The sequence below is a fragment of the Ylistrum balloti genome, unplaced genomic scaffold (assembly GCF_031769215.1).
Source record: "Ylistrum balloti isolate Yb309-2 unplaced genomic scaffold, AGI_CSIRO_Ybal_v1 Utg372170, whole genome shotgun sequence".
NCBI classification, from domain to species: Eukaryota; Metazoa; Mollusca; class Bivalvia; order Pectinida; family Pectinidae; genus Ylistrum; species Ylistrum balloti.
The window spans coordinates 37,503-51,853 of NW_026783030.1; the positions used below are offsets into that span (position 1 = coordinate 37,503).

Below are 14,351 nucleotides of genomic sequence, written 5' to 3' on the forward strand. Positions count from 1 at the left end.
AAAAATCGTTTTAAACTAAATATGAAGTGTTTATTAAATACAATTATCATCACATCATGCATCTCTGTTAGTACCACTTGCACTGGGATACCCAAATACAAACATTTTTTTTCTTCGCCTGATGGACGGGATTACTGGTCTTGACAGGACATTAATTAGTTAATTCGGCTGTGAATTCGCCAGGATATGGCAACAAGATGACCAGTTTTACCTGTATAACATATAGGAATGAACTTTCGGCTTAAATTTGATAAAAACATGTCAAGATAATCATTGATTGTCTTTGTAACCAAATAATCATCAAACTTACTTTTCATATCCCTTATTGCTATTTTTCATACTTTTTTATTTTATTTTCTTATGCTAGGTGGCAAATATTGCTTTACATAGATATATTGCTTTTTCTTTTGTGCTTATTAATCATATAACGGTCTAGAGATTAAGCAAACTCTTCAAAAACATGATCATAATAGTCAGTGTTTGTCAACTGTTATCATAAGTTTTCAAATCATTATTACAGGAGGAATTGGATTTTTAAGATCTAGCAAAATTCCTCCCTTTGAGATACAACAATTTATACAATAAATGTTCCCATGCCTAAGGAGTCTTCTTGCCAAATCTGGTAAAAAAAATCCTCTCAGTTGTTAATGACTAGTAGCGTTTTATAGAAAAAATTGACAGGCGACGGCAGGACGATGGACGAAGGACACCGCGGTATCCCTATAACTCACCTTTCCCCTTGCAGGACGTGCGGCTGCCTTCTTTTCTGACAATCTACGTGTATGACTTTCTCTTACGACCACAACGAACCCTGTAGGTAACATCTGTTAACTTGGTCATTATCGGGAATGGGTCACGCCATCTGCATGCTAGCCTGGGACTCAGTCCAGTTTTCACATTAGGAAAGAGCACACAAAAACACTTTCCCATGACGGTTTCTGGTCATGGTTCCGTTTTTTTGTCTTTGCATGGCTTATGGGTATTTTCTCTTACCAGTCTGTGAGCTGACTTCATGGTCTCTGAGTTTCCAGGCCCATTGGTTCTGGGAAATTGCCTTGATGTTCCTGGGCATAGCGAACTGCAAGTCCAAAGGAATGCTAATTTTTCTCCCCAACATCATGAAGTTTAGAGTAAAATACGTTGTCTCCTGTTCTGCAGACCTATACGTCACCGTAACGTAGGGAGGTTGTTGGTCCCAATCTGTCTGGTGATCTTTGACGAAAAAATCTAAGCACAGATACTAAAGCCTAATTGAACCTTTCAACCATGCCATCTGATTTAGGATGGTAGGGAATAGTATGTTTCTTTCTTATTTGGGCAGCATGCTAAACAGAACACTCTCAAATTGCACACCATTATCTGAGTGAACAATGCTGAGAATACCAAAAAGACACACCATTTCTTCGACTAATACCCGTGTTATGGTTTGAGCCTCCATGAATGGCGTAGCTTTCTGTCCATTTGGTGTAATAATCAGATATCACCAACGTGTGTTTCCACTCTTTGCATCGGAGCTCTTTTCACCCCGATTTGGTGTTTCATCTCTAGAACACTGCAGACACCATGCCAATAAAATGATTGTCTGATCTTGACCAGGGTTTTTCTCATACCCAAATGTCAAACAGTTCTATTGTCATGGATATGTTCGAGAACGGTTCGTCTTTCCGACTCCCCGACTTCTTCTATTCAAAAGATTGTCTCCGGTCGCAGTGTTTCGAAGTGTGACTAGAGTGATATTACAGTCATATTGCAACTCTTAATGGTTTTCAATGACTTGGCTGCCACCAATATGTTGAAACGTGCTAGAACAATGGTCGAAGCTATGTCAAATACCTGTTTCAGTATGTTACGGAGTGTTACCACTCTAAAAATTGAACTTTTAAAAATAATTCCTTGATAAAATTGGTCTTGTCATGTTGAATGAACAATGTGAGGTTTCATTTTTTTCAGAATAATATTTTAGATTTGTGTTGGAGATTACTATTTTGGCAGTCTCGAATCTATGTCTACGCACCATAAATCAACTTTACAGGAGGTAAAATTTTCAAAGTGTTTACCTTTGGTCATGATATAAAGGATTTCCGAGTTGGAATTTGCAGTTACCATGACAGTGTTGTTCATTTTGAGACAGGTGTTTAGAAATGAATTTCTTCTATAAAGTTGTAGTGTTAGGTTGGAATTAGCAGTATTTTTGTTTTTTTAGCATTTTTGCAGTTAGTAACCATGACAATCACATGTCAGATATCAGAGGAAATTTCTTATTTACACAAATTTTATCACTCTCTTATTAATGTTATTGTTATGTAGTTTATAAATATATATACATGTAATGGTGTATTTTTCATAACCAAACTGCTAAACCTGTATATCTCAAACATGACCAATAATTTCAGGGAAAATGCAAATTACCTGTTTCCTGCTACATCAGCCATAATGTCTGTAAGACAGTAAATACAATGTAAAATATCAAAATTAGACCGAATTAAATATTCTTTTTAATTGATTAATTGAAAATATTGTGACAGTCATGAAAAGTGGACATGTTGTGATTCTCAATTAAGTAAAGACAAGTACCTTGGTTACAATATAAGTGCACCATGACAACATGACAAACATATTTTCAAATTATCTTTTGCTTTAAAACTCCATCTTCCATAGTTGAAAATAAGCATCAGTTTTGATATTTCGGCAGATTGAAATCATTTAAATTTCAACAAAGTTTATTAGCCTTTAATATGTTGATAGGATCGGACAACAGCCTATGCCTATTTAAGTCCTAGAATAAATATTATGTTGTACATAAAATCGATCCAAAAGCATAAAGCTGATAAGGGGAGGTAACTACAGTTTGCTATGGAATAAATAAAAACGAGAGTACGGTATCAAAAACTATCATTTCCACTTAGCTACAAGCTTTCAGATTTTACTGTTCGCGTTGTGTGGCGTTATTTCACATTGAAACCAACAGTGTAAAAATGGCCGGACAGGAGTATACTACATACCCGAACCAAGTCAGGGGAAAACTAGATGGCAAGACGATTCTTGTGATCGGATCTAGTAAAAAAGGCGCACGAAAGGTGTGGGACATTTAACAAAGGCAAAACTCAAGGTTAGTAACAACATTTGAAGCCGTAATGATATTGAAATTTTAACATATTTAACGTTCGTATCATCCATTTCAAATGAGATTTTTGAAACTCCCAAGAGATTTACAATTTTGTGATTGCCAGAAATCGAGGTTACAAAATTTCCCAAAAGCAAAAGCTAATATTACTCTTAAATTTTTATTTTCCATGTATCTATTTTTGTAGATAAGCTATGTCACGCTTTTAAATGAGGTCAAGGTATATAACTACGGAACCAACAGCCAAACTAACGTGCATCAAATACGTTCAGCTTCACAAAAAAAACTGAATATTTTTCAATGAGATCACAATGAAATATACAAATTATTTATACTTACTGGTAACGAAATATAACTATGACAAATACACAAAGTGGGACATTCTAACTTGCGTTTGCTGATGTACAAAACCTGTTTCAGGATTGTCAAACGCACCGCTGTCACTACTAGTGTCGTCAAAATTACGAAAAACCATTATGTTGTAATCACTTAACGCTTTGATCCGTTCAGCTATTCATGATTGTATGAATGACCACAATAAACCTTTTAAAACTACGGCTTCAGGCCTGCCATTTTCTAGCTACGACATGTACTGAAAACGAAAACACTGAGCTATGAACCAGTTAACTTCATACGCATCGACACTGAAGCAATGAATCGCTTCAATTGCTATGTTATAGCAAGCGTTTATATGGCGGTGGCAACATATGTAAATGCAAAATAGGTGTGAAAAGTGTGTTTTCGTCACTTGTGTACAATTTCTTAAAATTTTGATGTTCTGTAACTTCAGAGTAAAATGTTTTCATTACCTGTTGAAAGGAAGATTTCACTCCGCTTTAAACTGTAAAATGCTCAAAATACAATATTGCGTTTACTTTCTGGATGCTTTTCCCTAACAAACATTAGAATGATATCGTTGAACAGATAATATGGTCCATAATCTACTAATATCATTAAATCGTCCCCCAGGTTAAAACTGCAGTACAGTAAGTTAGAGACAAAATCATTGTATTTTGGTTTGTATTCACAAGAAAGCATTATATTTAGTAATTTTAACACATTCTTTAGCTTTGCCAAATATAAGTATTCAATATTTCAAAGAAACTTTCAATCTATTGATAATCTGAACTCCATGTTTTAAAGAAAACTGTCTGGCGATAAAAAGTTATACCTTGAATTTCTTTTCTACAAGTCACAATGGTGGCACCCCAGGCTTCAAATTTTGAAGCAGACAAAGTTGATACGTGTATCTATTATGACTATTACACAAAAATGTCGGACATAGAGAATCATGCAGATAACATAATCGAACTTCTTGGAGATCGTGTTAGGGATATTGACGGGTGTTTTACCTTCAGAGAAGAGGATACACCTATAACAGCTACCGTCTGTAGGAAGCTTCAACTCAGAGGGTTTCATCCGGACGCAGCCCTAACAGTACGGAGCAAGTATAAAACTTATGAAGCCCTCAGATCAAAAACAAATAATACTAAATACAAAACGGAAGAGTATTCACCCGTTTCTTACCGAATTCAAAATGGAAATGACATCAAAAAAAGTGAAGATAATCTACCCTGCCATTTTGAAACCCGAGCAAGACGCAGGTTCCTGGGGAGTCGTGAAGGTGATATCTGAAGAGGATTGCGAACATCAATACAAAAGAATTCAAAGCATTTTCAGCGCTTCTTCTTTTGGGGAAATGTTTGGGAAGTCGATGGTCTTGATGGAGCTTCTCGAAGGTCCTTCCTACAACGTTGACCTGGTCATTTATGATGGTGAGCTTATGGCTGCTTTCATAACTGACATAGATCTTTACCTTCCAAACGTGTTTAATGATACCACCACCTGTATACCTTCTAATCTATCAGCTGACTACAGCTGCACAACATTCCTGTTGTAAAGTCGGTTTACTTAACGGAGTTTTCAACGCGGAATTTAAAATGACGCAATCCGGTCTAAAACTCGTTGAAATCAATGGAAGAGTTGGTTGTTATCGGAGATGTATTGTATATGAGACTGTACATGGCGTTAACTTATGGGAAGTCATAGCCACAATAGTGTTTCGTCTATGCCTGATAGGGGATAGGCGTCATCGATGCTTACTGCGTTTAGCTGTCGATGGTCAACGCAGAACCTCAGTGCATCAATTTTCTTCCTGACAGGTACGATACCCGAACTCTGTGAACTTGAAGATTTCTTTACCTTTACCTCAATAAGCAAGTAATCTGAATTCAGATCTAGTGTCGAGAAGCATGAACAGCCTGCTAACTGATCTAGTGTTTCGTCTATCCTGGGTAGGTTTAGACGTCATGGATGCTTACTGAGCGTACTGTCGATGGTCAACGCAGAACCCTATCGCACCTTTTTTTTCCAGGCAAGCACGATCGCCGAAGTCCATGGACTTGACGATTTCTGTATCATTTCTTCCTTAAACGTGCCATTAGCCTGTCTACCTCAGACCCAAGATTACCCGGGACCCTTCGTAATGGTCGCTTGATAGGCTAGGCTTTGCATGTCTCTCATGCCTTTTCTCCAGTAGCTGTACTCTATATATCTCTGTTTGATCAGAAAAGCTCTCCTCTAATGAGGTAATAAGTCATCAGTCATGTAGTTATCATTATCAGACCAACTAGTAATCCTCGCATATGCCTCAAAATGGATTTATAATCAATCCATGACGTGGTGCCATCGTATGTAGCGGTTTTAACTATGTTAGGTTTCTTTTGTCTTCCCTGTGCGACAGTATCTGTGTTCCCTCTGTTCCGCTGTCCTTTACTTTTTCTGTAAGTCACAGGATCTGGGTAATCTTAATGGCTTTGCCAATGTTCCAACCTGTCATTACCTATTATGTTTTCTGATGCTCTACTTGAAACGCGCTTGCTATCTGCTGACCTTCCTAAACTGCTAGTACCTAATTAAGTTAAACCATACACTGAGCCTGTGTTCCGAGTCTCAGAATTGCACAGTCATGATACCAGAGTCCGACATGCATGTTGTGCTGCTTGACATTACTCGAAACATCCACCTCCGTACCATCGATCTCAGAATCTTGATCACAAATAGCATTCTTCAAAGATTGACTAATATCATAGGTATACTGAGATAATATTGCATGATCACAACTGATCAGATACTATATTTCAAGCTGACAATGTTCAATATTGTTGTAGTATAAGTAAGCCAAAACCTTACAGGGATCCCGCAACGCTGCCACCAATATTTTGTAACGTGCCGTGGGGTCCGTACCAAGTTGTACGTGGATCCCTGTATACTTAATGGTAGCTAGTAACTTACTATACTATTGCAGCAAATATATACGGATAATGGGATAAGTACAAACTGCACCCACTAAATATGTACAACGTCACATATTTAAATCATTGACCACTATATACAGTATATTTCAGTTCTAACCGTGTGCGGAGTTATTTATACATATACAGCAACGCTAAGTAAAAGCATGTTACACAGGTAGGAGCTTAGTAAATACTCATTAAAAGTTGTCTTTAAAGAAATTAAAAAGTTTCATCTATTTTCAGGTGCAGCAACTTGTGCGCGATACAATATGGAAATGAAAATCGATCATCTTAGCGTGACATCATAACAGATCACGTGGCATTTAAAAGGTAGTGTATAGGAAAACAACCAGTACAAAAATGGCCGGACAGGGGTGTGTTACATACCCGCATCAAGTAAGGGAAAAAGTAGCAGGCAAGACGATTCTGGTGATCGGGTCTAGTAAAAGTGGTGCACGAAAGGTGTGGGACATTTTTATAGAAGATAAAATCCAGGTAAGCTATCAGGCATAATCAACTAAACATTTGCAGTCACAATAAGATTGAAATATTAACATATACATCTAGTTTCGTTCCCATTACATAGGAAAATGATGAAATTCGTAACTCGTAAAGATTTCTTGCACTGATAACTTACTTGAAAATCATAGATTCATTTAATAAACTTCATATGAAATGGACAGTCTTGGAAGATAGTATATTATCATTGGTGTCATTGTTACCTCCCAAGGCCCTACGATACAGGTACAAACAATAAACTACAATTATCTGGTCGTTGTGTTGCTTGCATCTGTTTGGAAATAGAATGGCTTTCTAAAATCTGGATCGATTAAATCATTAGTAAATTAGTAAACACGGATGAATCGAACACTGTTGAATCGAATACTGTGGTTGTGTCGAATGGCTCATTCCCCGAACACCAACTCTGCCAACTTGAAAGGAGGATGTTTATAAAGGGAATCCTTTGATGTTAAAGTTATAGTCTGTTTCAAGTTTCAACTAAGAATGTCAACTTGTCCTTGTAAATAGGATACTTACATATCAATAAGGAAATAGGTAAAGTTTTTTTTGTTGTTTTACATATATAAATGTAACACATTTTTGTAGTATATGAAGTATTACAAAATAGTTATTAATTATTAGTATTTAAAATTGTTATTTATTATTTTAATGATTATCATATAAACTTATATTTAATTGATAAATAAAATTTAGTAAGTCACAATGATACACTGATGTCTGTTATTAAATTGTATTTGTATTACATATATATAATGTTGAAACATTATCCACATCTTAGCATTAAATTAATTATTATCTAATATAAATAGTAAACCCCTAAATGACTGAATTAGCACTATGTATGACAATACATTATCCATTTATCTAGATATTATGTCCTTTTACAACCTGTGATAATCAAGTAATCCATAAGTCCAGAAAACACAAAACACTCTATCCAAGATGCAGAAGCTCGGATGCTGAATCGGCATAGGTCATCAGGTCGATTGTCCCAGTCTGGAAACGGTCCTTCAAGGTGGCCAGGCGTCTGTCAATGTTGGCGTATTTCTTCTTCCGGGGTTGAATGGTGCCTCCTGCGTCTCTCTGAATCCGGCTGATGTCGTTCATGTTCTGTATGTCCTTAAACGTCTGGATGATGGTGTAGATGTTGGGGTGGGCATGCAGTACCTTCTTCAGTTTTCCGTGCCAAGCTTCCAGATGGTTGGTAGTCCGGGGTCCCTCGGTTGAGAAGTGGTTCCAGGTGGTACGATCTCCCTCTATCCATTGTGTGCAGCTACCTCAAAATCGACGAAGGCTGTAGTGGGTCGGAATGGAATGTCGAAGTGTGCCATGTGATCCTGGAGAAGGGTGAAGAAACGGCTGTAGATTGCCTGGCTCTTTCCGGGAAGTAATGCGTATACGACTGGTGTCATGGTGCCTTCATTCTGTAAATGGACGCTGTAAATCTGATGAAACATTGTTGGACAGTTGTAGAAAGTTTCGTCACAGAAGAAGGTGTCAGATGCTGCAAGTTCGGCCAGGTTCTCCGACGAAGCGAATGCGATCATCCTGTTGTTCTGTTCACCGTCGTCAAAGAGGAGAAATGGTTCGCCTGTAGATGCTTCTGTCCATCTTCCATCCAAGGTGATGTCGGCCAAAGTCTTTGGTAGTGGAGGAGTCTGCTTGCGGCGAGCACGGTAAAGAGACGATTTCGCTGTGTAGAATGTTGGTAGTCACTGGACCACGGCCTTGGAAGTGTCATCCCAGTCGAGTTGATTGAGCTCTTCCTCAAAGATGGACGGAATAGGCTGGACCGATTATACGCATTTGTTGGTGATCTGGTTCATGATCTGTTTGGCTACAACACTGGCTGGGTCTGAGGCGTGGGTGTGTGGATTTCTTCCGAAGTTAGCTGGTATGTTGTCGATTGTCGAGAGTGATGCTGAGCAGCCTGAGGTCGAACATCTCCAGAATGTCCTGCCGTTCGTTCTTTCGAATCTGTCTGAAGATGAATCCATTATGTGAAAGGTTCTGTCCGCCTCTTCTGTTGGTGATGAACTTAACGTTGATCTGAGCATTAGCCATACTGTCCTTGTATCAAACAACAAAGATAACAATATCACTCAAATTAAACACAATTTACATAAAAACTGAGAGAAAATACAAGATTAACTAATTTACACAAAAACTGAGAGAAAATACAAGATTAACTAATATATGACAAAAGTTACAATTTACACAAAAACTGAAAGAAAATACAAGATTAACTAATATTTGACAAAAGTTACAATTTACACAAAAACTGGGAGAAAATACTAGATTAACTAATATATGACAAAAGTTATGATTTGACAATATATATCTGTGACAAAAGTACAGTAATAAATCAAGCAATGATTGAGATATTGATCTTTCAAAGTGCAGATTGAAATATGATAATTTCCCAAAATGAACTTGGCTTTTATACATTTCCCATTGAATAGCTTGGGATTTAAACAGATTTAACACAGATATTTGATTCCTTTATTTTACAGTTATTAACAGTTTTCAGTTTTCTGAACAGTTATCAGAATCAGAACTTAATCATCTGATTTACCTGTTTTCTGAACAGTTATCAGAATTTACCTGTGCAAGTTACCTGTACTATAATTCTAAAACAGCCTATAATCCACTATCATCACAGTTGACCCCCTATGTAAACATGTTGCCATATACAGAGTTGGTGTTCGGGGAAGACCCCGTGTCGAATATATACTAACACAAAAAAGAAACGCCGGGTCTATTTGAAACTGTTCAAGTATTCGGATTGATTTTTCAAAGTTTTATTCGAATTAAGCAATTTACATCCATGCCACGATTGACGGAAGTCCAGCGGGGACAGGCTATAGGAATGCTTTTGCTGGGTCAGGGCCAACTTCAGCTTGCTGCACATTTTGGTGTGCATTTTCGGACAATTCAACGTCTTTTCCAACGTGTGCGAGTGACGGGGAGGGTCATCGACCGACCGCGAAGTGGACGTCCGCGCGTCACGACGCCATATCAGGATAGGTTTATAAGACTTTCTCACTTACGTAATCGCCATCTCACAGCTGCCGAAACTGCAAATAACACTATAGGCAGTCATAACCGCCATATTCATCCAGATACGGTTCGAAACCGATTACGCGTCAATTGCCTAAGAGCCCGACGTCCCTATGTTGGTCTGCCCCTAACTCCTGCGCGTCGCCAACGCCGATTGGCTTGGTTAGAAGCACACTGGCCCAGAAATTTTCCTATGAGGCAATGGAGACGGGTATTCTTCACTGACGAATCCCGGTTCACTCTCTACCGTTCGGACGGGCGACGTCGTGTATATCGACGTCGAGGGGAACGTTACACCGACGCGTGCGTCGCTGAGCGGGATAGGTTTGGCGGTGGTTCAGTATGTGTTTGGGGCGGTATCTCCTATGGGTTTAAATCACCCCTGATCGTGATTGACGGTAATTTAACCGGCGTAAGGTATAGAGACGAAATCCTTCGCCCAGTTGCCGTGCCATGTGTGCAAGCACGGAACCTGATATTCCAGCAAGACATTTCGCTAGAGTTTGTCAGCAATTTCTTGCCAACAATAACGTAATCCCAATCGATTGGCCAGCATTCAGTCCAGATTTGTCTCCAATTGAGCATTTGTGGGACGAATTGGATAGGAGAGTTAGGAGACGTCCAAATGCCCCCATTAATCTGGTCCAGCTCACACGTGCCTTGCATGAAGAATGGAATAACATCCCCATTGCAAGGGTTAACACCCTGATGAACTCCATGCATAGAAGAATCAGGGCTGCGACAGCTGCGCATGGAGGACACACAAGATACTGAAATGTCCGGCCGTGTTGCGCAATACAAGTAGGGTCATCGCTAAAAGGGGGATATTTTTGGCATAATTAGCATCGATAATCGATAGAACCTTCAACAAATGGTTCCAAACAGATGAAATTGTATACAAAAATGAATGAAATAATGTAACATTAAATTATATCATTTAAAAGAATCTTTTTAGGTTACACGGCGTTTCTTTTTCGTTTTAGTATATTTTGTGGTCCATCCTTCTAAATCGTACAAAAAAATTCCATGTTTGTGTCGAACATTCAGACGCCACGTTGTCTCAGGTAAAATTTCTTGGTCGGTAACGAATGTGATCGGTTTTGTTTATACAGGTCCACTGGTAAATATCTCATTTTACCAAGAACTATGCGATCAAACAACCATTGAAATAAAACATCTCATGTTTACTTTTTGCCCGTGAGTTGTTATCATGACGCATTTGGAGAACTCGGAGGAGTCTTACGAACTTTTGGCCATGATGACTTACATCTCCGGAAAAATTTCTATCAACTTGCTTAGTGTATTGTGGTTGTGTATTTACTTTTAGACTTCGATGGAGAATATTTGTCTCAACAATACAAATGCTATAAATGTGAGCACAATATGTGTACATGTATTTTTTTAAGTATTGTTTGCGCGAAGTACCCAGTGAACGTGTGTCTTTTGTGCAATCTTGTACGCATAATCCACGTGTTTGTGACAATGATGATTACAGTAACTGTCATTAACCTACGATTTATTTGTATTTTCATAAAAGATAATTGTTATTATAAAATATAGATGTTGTCTTGTTCTTTTCATTAACACCTTCCTATCAGGCACGATCGGCGAAAATAGGGTCAGTTTAAATATACGATGTCTCGATTACAAACGATAGACAAAAACACTGTTAAGTCGAACCATCGGATAAGTCGAATATTTTACTTGATCCCATCGACTTCGACTTATCCGAGGTTTACTGTAGGTCCTTTAAGTTTACAAACTTACAAGCGCAAAAAGGCTGAAACGACGTCAACGGGTATTTATCGACATTGTTAAAGTATCTCTTCATATTTCAGTAATACTGATTAAAACCGTATTGAAACCCGAACCGGATCACTGGGCTCTGATTCGGCGCAGTAGATACAACACAGTATCTGGACATTACTTATAAATGATAAGTAATACCTTCCGGCACATAAACCAAAAAAATAGTTGTGGTACTAGATAATTACAGGATGCGTAGCTCTCTAAAGCTATGACTTGTGTATAGTCCCCATAGACCAACTTGAATCTATTATTTATGTCTTCGATTTGAGAAAAGCATATTCATCCACATCTAATGAAAACCGAAGTTCCCTACCACAACAGTAATGACATTCTACAGCACTAAAATTCCATCAATGAGATCTGCCAGTCTCTAGATCCAACGTATGCTTAGAGTGAAATCAATGTCCCTTAACCGATGTTAATTCATACACACTGAAAACTGAAAAATCCATTCTCCACCTCAATGGCTGAACTACATAAAGCGAATAAATAAACATCGTAAAAATTACATATACATGTGGTGTGAAAAGGGAAACTATTTTCAATACTTTTGAAATGTTTTGCAAGAATTTATTTCTTAAACTTTCTTTCAAAATACAAATTCTCATTTAAACTACTCTAAACGTCTCCAATCAATCCCGGAAAAAATAATTGAGTTTATATTTAGGGTTTTTCCCCTTTTGAATGAAAATGGATTTATCATTGCGTTATGTACAAGAGCCAATGCTATAGGACTGTGAGTTATGAACGAAACTTTTTTTATATAATGCTAATAAATTGCTTAACCTTAAAGAAATTTCAATGTCCTTTTTTTAGTGTTCTGACATGACCTACACGCCATTTTTAAAGAAAACGACTTCATGAAATGCAATTTCATCTTCATCTTGAATTTCTTTTTTGCAGGTCATATTGGTGGCAAATGAAGCTTCGAATTTCGGGGCGGACAAAGTGGATACCTTCATTTGGTATGACTATTACGCAGGAAAGTCAGACATGGAGAAACATGCAGATAACATAATCGAACTTCTTGGAGATCGTGTTAGAGATATTGATGGGTGTTTTACCTTCACAGAAGATGATACACCTATAACAGCTACCGTCTGTAGGAAGCTTCAACTCAGAGGGTTTCATCCGGACGCAGCCCTAACAGTACGGAGCAAGTATAAAACGTATGAAGCCCTCAGATCCAAAATAAATAATACAAAATACAATACGGAAGAGTATTCACCCGTTTCTTACCGTATTCAAAGTGAGGAAGACATGAAAGAAGCAAAGAATATTATCTACCCTGCCATTTTGAAGCCTGAACACGCTGTAAGTTCCTGGGGAGTAGTGACGGTAATGTCTGAAGACGACTGTATTCTGCAGTTTAAAAGGATTCAGAAGAGCTTTGAAGCCGCTTCTCATGCTGAACCATATGGAAAGTCGAAGGTTCTGATGGAACGTCTTGAAGGTCCTTCCTATGAAGTTGATGTGATTATATATGATGGTGAACTTATCGCTGCTTTCGTTGCCGACATTGGTCGATACCTCCCCGATAAAGTTGCCTGCACCAGTATATGTATACCTTCCAGTCTTTGCGAAGAGCTACAAGATCAACTGAAGACAGCTGCGCATCAATGCTGTTGTAAAGCTGGGTTACTGAATGGAGTCTTCAACTCAGAATTTAAAATGACAAAAGCTGGTCTAAAACTTGTGGAGATCAACGGTAGAACCGGTAGTTACCGCAGATGTATTGTCTACAAAACTACATATGGCGTTATCATATGGGAAATTGCAGCCGCCATCGCTTGTGGAATCAAGCCCTATTTTCCATCTTTATCTACGAGATGTTTTGCTGTTGGAATATTCCTTTTCAGTAAGTATCACGGGAAACAATTTCTCAAAGAGGACGTCAAACAAAAGCTGAAAGTCCTGGCTGAAGCAAAACAAATAATCCTTGAAACGCGACACGAGAATGTAGACCCACAATGTGATGAGGATTTTCTCCAAACTTTCTGTCACCTAGTTGCACTCAACAGCACAGGCATAAAAGGTGCGAGACAAGAGCTGATAAAAATTTACAGAGACCTCGGGTTTTCAGAGGAAGAGTTTGACATTGAACGATTAACAAGTTTGTGGTCATAAAAATGACTTATGATTCTATATCAATATTCTAAGAACTTATGTTCAACAAATAAACTAAACATATTGGATAAAAGAAGTCTATTGTATATATGTAGCTTCATATACTGGGGTCAAAATAGTAATAAAACAATAAGAATGAGAAAGTCATTCTTCTTTTTGTCTTCTGACACCTTGAACTAATTAATTACATTTTCCACCATATTACACCTTGACCTACAAAAAGTTCGCTTTCTATTACTTTTCACCATAGACTACCAGATTTTACCTTAACCTACAAAAAGTTCATTTTCTGCTACTTTTCACCAGACTACCAGATTTTACCTTAACCTACAAAAAGTTCACTTTCTACTACTTTTCACCACAGACTACCAGATTTCACCTTGACCTACAAAAAGTTCATTTTCTGCTACTTT

General features: G+C 37.9%; 1 protein-coding gene and 1 pseudogene across 1 annotated transcript; both read left to right on the top strand.

The window, feature by feature from the left end:
- Positions 1-2,975: 2,975 nt before the first annotated feature.
- LOC132564322 (carnosine synthase 1-like) lies at positions 2,976-5,283 on the top strand (annotated as a pseudogene).
- LOC132564323 (carnosine synthase 1-like) lies at positions 3,039-13,938 on the top strand. The gene is made up of 3 exons (XM_060228989.1): positions 3,039-3,109; positions 6,664-6,915; positions 12,715-13,938. The coding sequence occupies exons 2-3, from the start codon at positions 6,781-6,783 to the stop codon at positions 13,936-13,938; spliced, it is 1,359 nt and encodes a 452-aa protein (XP_060084972.1). The 5' UTR covers positions 3,039-3,109; positions 6,664-6,780.
- Positions 13,939-14,351: the final 413 nt, after the last annotated feature.

Coding starts and splice junctions, on each gene's coding strand:
- LOC132564323 (XM_060228989.1), top strand. CDS start 6,781: ATGGCCGGACAGGGGTGTGTTACATACCCGCATCAAGTAAGGGAAAAA. Junction 6,916..12,714: donor TTATAGAAGATAAAATCCAG/GTAAGCTATCAG, acceptor TCTTTTTTGCAG/GTCATATTGGTGGCAAATGA.